The sequence below is a fragment of the Pararge aegeria genome, chromosome 10 (assembly GCF_905163445.1).
Source record: "Pararge aegeria chromosome 10, ilParAegt1.1, whole genome shotgun sequence".
NCBI classification, from domain to species: Eukaryota; Metazoa; Arthropoda; class Insecta; order Lepidoptera; family Nymphalidae; genus Pararge; species Pararge aegeria.
Genome location: NC_053189.1, coordinates 14879136 through 14885811, shown reverse-complemented (window position 1 = coordinate 14885811; position 6676 = coordinate 14879136). Strand labels below are relative to the sequence as shown.

General features: G+C 35.7%; 1 protein-coding gene across 1 annotated transcript; it reads left to right on the top strand.

Annotated features, from left to right (window-relative positions):
* Positions 1–2797: 2797 nt before the first annotated feature.
* LOC120627063 (SCAN domain-containing protein 3-like) lies at positions 2798–4597 on the top strand. Its single transcript, XM_039894906.1, has one exon. The coding sequence runs from the start codon at positions 2798–2800 to the stop codon at positions 4595–4597; it is 1800 nt and encodes a 599-aa protein (XP_039750840.1).
* The last annotated feature ends 2079 nt before the right edge of the window (positions 4598–6676 follow it).

The window sequence follows — 6676 nt, the reverse complement described above, 5'->3', positions numbered from 1 at the left end:
GACCCATTTTGAAACTGATCAAAGAATAATGCTTATTTCCGATTAGCCAATTTGATTAATGATCATCGTTTCAGAAATCGGTGGCTATAGTCTCATTGATGCTTGGGATTCCAATGTTACAATTATACCTATTATGCCGTTAGGAGACTTGCCAATTTAGATAACATAAACCGACCAACCCTATATAAATTAGAATAGTGGAATGTGAACCTCTGCCAATGCCGGTTGGACCTGCGGGCTCGCTGTAATCGCCCAAGACAGTATTTTAGTATTATTATGGTGCTTGTTTTTTTAAGACATTAAAATATTTATTTATTTATTTAGCAACGCACCCCGTGAAGACATTACAGTTGCCCAATTCGTCTTCCCGGGGCTATTAAAAGAATGTAACAACAAGTAATAATTACAAAAAATTAAATTAAATTAAAACATAAAAATAAGATATATAAAATTAAGAATAAAAAAAAACAATAATAATAACAATAACCAAAAAATCAACAATAATAAAAAAAAACAAAACAATCAAACATATAATCTTCATAACATCTCTTGCTTAGTGAAGGAAAATATCGTGAGGAAACCTACATACCTTCTCCATAATATTCTCAAAGGCGTGCTGAGTCCACCAATCTGCCATGGGCTAGCGTGGTGGACTACGGCGTAAACCCTTCTCATTGTGGAAGGAGAGCCGTGCCCCGTAGTGGGCCTGTAATGGGTTGATATGATGAAGGTACTTGTTTCAAAATTCTTGAATCTTGGTTTCAGGGGCGTCAACATATCATGTCAAATTAACCTGTGATATGCTTGCAGTACAATCACTTTTATTATACTTAATATTGGGTACAATTATTGGTGACGACAAAGTCTGTCCGTCTATAAACAACAGACATTTTGAGGCCTAATATAGATTTCGCTTCTAATTTTGCTGGCATTTATTACAAAAGAGGTTTTATTAACACAAAGCGCTTCCGTTAGGTCTGAAAGGCTTCGAAAATAGAAGAGAAAAATTTAATTTCCGTAGCCCATCTCATCTCTGTGCCTCTGGTATCGATATTGAGCAGGCATCCGGATTATAACTCGATTCACGCCGGACGACTGATCGGATTAATTCCAACTGCAGGTAAAGTAATCTGTTACTAAAGTTCTAATGCGTTTTAATTGTTCCGTACGCCATAATTGAACCACATTATATATAGCCTCCTAAGATAAAAATAAAAAACCAAGTTCTTGGTTTTTAATTTTTATCTTTTACAAAAATTTTACTTTTTTATGTATGTTTTTTATGTAAATACGCTGTAATTAATTTGATTAAAAATATTTATTTTTTCACATTATTTTGAATGAATATCGAAAAAGCACCCAATTTTTTTTTTTTATAGGCTTCTACCCTGGTCTACTCAGAGTGAGAAGGGTTTAGGCTCTAGTCCACCACAATGCCCAAGTGTGTTCAATTTAGTTGTAGTTCTAAAAAAAATTAAAGTATTCAGTATCGCTAAGCCTTAAATGAGCGGTTTGCTGCTGTGCGCTGAGGAGTTCTGTCCTCTATCTCCAACAACATTCAGATCTACAAAAGGTTTGGACAAAATTAAACACGTATTATAGTACAAAAATTATTATTATAATGGGTTATAATTTGTCGGAGTTTTGGTGTAAAATCGTCAAACACTTTCATCCCCTCTCCCAAGGAACCGAGCTTAATTTCGGGATAAAAAGTATCCTATATTACTTATAACACTTCCAAGAATATGTGTACAAATTTTCATGAGGATCGGTTAAGTTGTTTTTGCGTGAAAGCGTAGCAAACAAACTTACACTGACATTTATAATATTAGTAGGGATTTAAAAAAATCCCCGCTTCTACTCACTCAATAATCTAAATAAGAAAATAAGGTTAAATGTACTCAATAAAGCTTTTATTGAGTACATTTAGGTGTACAAATAAATTGGGCGTGGTTTAAATCGAGTTGGTGCTGAAAGGTCTCTCTAAATAAGAATAGGTCCTACAGCGCGATTTGGCTTATTCATTACTAACCAATTCTGTCGTAAAGTCACGGGTATTTTGAAGATGTTCCGCTAGAGAACTTAGCGGAGGAACTTTGGCCAAACAACGTTGCGTATGTTCATGTAATCACCAATCCACAAAACTACTAAGTTAAGATTGCAGTTATATTAAAACCATACTCCTAGATCCTGGGTTCCTAACCTGGGGGTAATTACCCCCACAGGGGTAAATCAGCTATTTCACGGGGGTAACAAAGAACCTAATTATCAGAAAGAAAAAAAAACAAAAGTTACAGAGCGCTGCGCAGTACCGCACGTGACAAAAATGTGCTCGTTCTAGCACTCGTTCGTCGGTTCGCCATGTTGCAAGCTGGCGGTGAGGGAGGGGGCGCCCGCGCCGCCGCCTCCGCTTGCTTCGCGTGCCTTGTAGTGTAGTAGCAGTGTTTGAGCTTGAATGGACGAACGCGTTTCGATTGTTTCGCATGGCATACCTACCTACTTAGGAACCAAAATACCTAATTCTTATCTGTGTTCAAAGGTAAGTACCAACAATCAATGCTATTTTTTATCAATTATATTTTATTACTATTTATCGGGCCTAATCCACTTACTTTTGTTTTACGTTTGTGTATGTTTTGTGACAATGATGCTGGTACGTAGATACGTACGAATGGTACGTGGTATCAAACCCGACAAATAGTAATATAATTGTATTTTGTTTAAATTGTTACTAGTAATAGTTTGTTAATGTACTTCTCTATTATCTGTAACATTTTTTATGATTGATTTAGTTGTCATGGCTTCTACATCCGGAAAAAAGCGCTCATATAAAGAAGCATTTTTACAATGGGGTTTTACGAATATTGTGGACAGAAATATAGAAAAGCCTCAGTGTGTTTTATGTAATAAAGTGCTTAATCCAGAGAGCATGAAACCGAGCAAATTAAAAGAACACTTCGAGAAAGTTCACAAAGAGTTTGTAGGTAAAGATTTACAATTTTTTAAGAGAAAAGAGAGCGTTCTGAAATCTTCTCGAATGGATTCCACAGGAAATATGCAAAAGGCAAACGAGTCGTGTCTTGAAGCTTCATTTCAAATTTCTTATCGTATTGCTATGAACAAAAAACCGCATACTATTGGAGAGGATCTTATCAAACCTTGTTTGTGTGATGCAGTATCGCTCGTTATTGGAGAACAACATGTGGCTAAGATTAAACAAATATCACTCTCAAATACAACAGTTCAAAAACGCATTTCAGACATGAGTAACGATATTTTGGCAACCGTTATTGATGAAATTAAAGCAAGTGATATGTTTGCGCTGCAATTAGATGAGTCTACGGATGTAGCTTCATGTTCACAATTGCTGTTATTTACTCGTTATATCAAAAATGACCATGTAAAAGAGGAATACCTGTTTAGCAAGTCTTTGCCCACCACTACGCGTGGCGAAGACGTATTTCAAACGCTAAAACAATTTATTGAGGAAAACGGACTGGACTGGTCAAAGCTGGTTGGCGTTTGTACGGATGGGGCGCCTTCCATGATGGGTGTTCGTTCTGGATTTCAAGCACTTGTGAAACAAGTTGCTCCTCAAATTTTATCTTATCATTGTCTAATACACCGCTACGCTTTGGCCGTTAAGACGCTTCCACCAGATTTGCTAAGCACGTTGAATGACGTAGTAAAAATTGTAAACCATATTCGTGGCAGTGCTACAAACTCGAGGATCTTCAAAGTTTTATGCGATGAAGTTGGTGCAAAATTTAATTCTCTTTTGTACCACACAGAGGTACGTTGGTTATCTCGAGGAAAAGTTTTGAACAGGGTGTACGAGCTTCGTGAAGAAATAGGATTATTTTTGGAAAAACAGAGAACACAAAAAGAGAAAGAGTTTTTCTCAAAAATAAAAGATAAAATATTCATTGAAATGCTAGCGTATCTTGCTGATTTTTTCAGTGAAATTAACGGTCTTAATCTCTCATTGCAAGGAAATATGACGAATATTTTAACAGCGCAGGATAAAGTTGCTAGTTTTGTGCGTAAATTGGAACTTTACCAACGCAGAGTGCAAGCAGATGATGTGTCGATGTTTACACAACTGTGTGAGCAATTAAATACGGAACAAAACGAAATCACGTTTAAAAACTCTGTGATTCAACATTTATCTGCAATAATAGATTCACTGAAGCAGTATTTTCCGGACTTGGATAATCGTCAGTCGAACTCTTGGATATTAAGACCGTTTTCTACTGATGATGATATTATTCGAGACGAAGATGTGGCGGCAAAAGTGGAATTTCTTGGATTACGCGAGAATAGTACTTTGAAAGTAGAATTTCAGAATTATGATCTCAGCACATTTTGGATCAAAACAGGTGCCGAGTATCCTGTTTTATGTAACAGAGCTTTAAAAATGCTAATACCATTTGCCACCACCTACAGGTGTGAGAGTGGGTTTTCTACTTTAGTAACACTGAAAACAAAGGCCAGAAATCGTCTCAATGTGGAACATGACTTGAGATGCGCTTTAAGTGAAACTAAACCTAACATTAAAAAACTTGTTAATGCAAAACAATACCAACCTTCACACTGAGCCAACATTCACTAGTTTTTTATGTTAGGATTCGTTTTTATTATGGTAGTAGTCACTACTAGTAAATGTAACTGATTATTATTAATCCATAGTTTATACGTATGAATACGTTAAAATTGTAAGACTTGCTGTGCAATTTATGATCAATAAAGATGTTTGTATTTAATTGTATTGTTTGTTTTGGTATCATTTTGAAAGCGGGGTAAAATCAGTTTTATACATAGTTCACAGGGGTAACAATATTAAAAAGGTTGGGAACCACTGTCCTAGATGGTTTCTAGGCGACATCGTACTGGGACGCTAAATCACATAGCGGTATATTTTTGGACAAGACCAGACCAGAACAAAGAAAATTGGGAAATTGTAAAAATCTCAAATTGCCCTAGTCGACGATCGTAACCCGTTACCTCCCAGTTAAAAGCCCACAGCGCTTATCGCTATTTTGCAAATTGAAAAATGGAATAATATTATCAAATTAGTGTATTGTCATCGGTCCTCGATGTTTGGTGTTGATCGGTATATACAAAGTTTGAATGACCGTTTGAAGAGGGTCAAAATCAAGTCTAAAGGAGTCGGTTACAAACATACAAACAAACATATAGGTGAAGCTAATAAAAAGCGTCTAAAAACCGCAATAGACGAGGACGAAGAACAGGCAACAGCTACTGATACGTAATTTTTTATATACCTAGTTAAAAATCGATTCAATTCAATTACATTAATTTATTTTTTGCTTTTATGTATAGCAATACAATGTTCAGTGCAAATTATTGAGTAGAGATAGAACATACAGCAGCGTCCGGTCCTGCAATGGATTGCATGGATAATAATTGTCCTCGTGAAAGGTTTATCAATTCCCTTGGCAGTTTAGTGGCTCGTCTTTGAACATTTTTAAGCATTAATATATCCTTAACAAAATATGGACTCCGTACCTGAACAGCGTACTCCAACAAAGGTCTTACATGTGTCTATATGATATGGTTATAATTATTTTAAACTGATTTTTTTAAATCATTGAAGTTATTTCGTGTGGGTCCGAAAAAAATCCAGTTAAATTTGTTATTAGGTTAAATAAGAGCATAAAATAATTTAAAATTTGTCAAGATATGTCAAGATATTATAAGCTACTTGCTTAAAGAACTTCTCTCTTGATTTGTAAAATTCTGTTTACTCATTATTACAGTATTATGTAACTATAGCCACTGCAGTTCAGGCAAAGCTGTACTTAAAGCGAATAGTTGATGAGGTAATTGGCTTATTTTTTAAATTGTCAGTGATTTTCATGATTATACCTACACGGCCGGCGGCGGTCACGTGCCGTGTTCTTTGTTGTCATACCTAATGTACTTTGATGTAATTTAGTTCATAAATATTGAGTGAGTTCAAAACAGGAGCGTGAGATCTTATATTTATGTTTTTTTATTATTATTATTTAACTTTTTATTTCGAAGTATTCGAGAGGAACTACTTTAGGCGTATTATGAAAATCGGATAAGAATGTTTTTATTCGAATGTATCTCACTTGATATTGGGCCATATTAAATGCTAGCTGATACCTACCACTTCGTTCGCGATGATTAAGGTTTTAATTCCCGCGCACTCGTTAACCATTTTTAATCTTACCTCAGGAACTATTAGAGATCGGTATAGAAAGTGTCCTTTTCCATAGAATAGGTGACATGCATACCAAATTTCAAAGCTGTCTGCCCGCTGCTAAATAATTATCAATTTTCCCTCGGTAACTACTTAAGGAATCGGGATGAAAATTATGTCATTTTCCATCTCAAAGGCTACATGCATGCCGAATTTCATCTAAATCCGTTCAGCTGTTTTTGCGTGATTGAGTAACTAACCTCCACACTTTCACATTTATAATATTAGTAGGATTTCCATCCTTGTGTAATAATAAGTACTATGAGAGTTTTGAAAGAGATTTGTAAGTACGACTAACAGCGAACCGCAAAAATTACCTAAGGTAATAGAGGTCAACAGTTGCGGAGTCAAACCAAACAAATCCAATCCACTAACAAATTGGCTTCCGCACGGCTTCGTACCTACTGGAATGACGATACGGTTTTG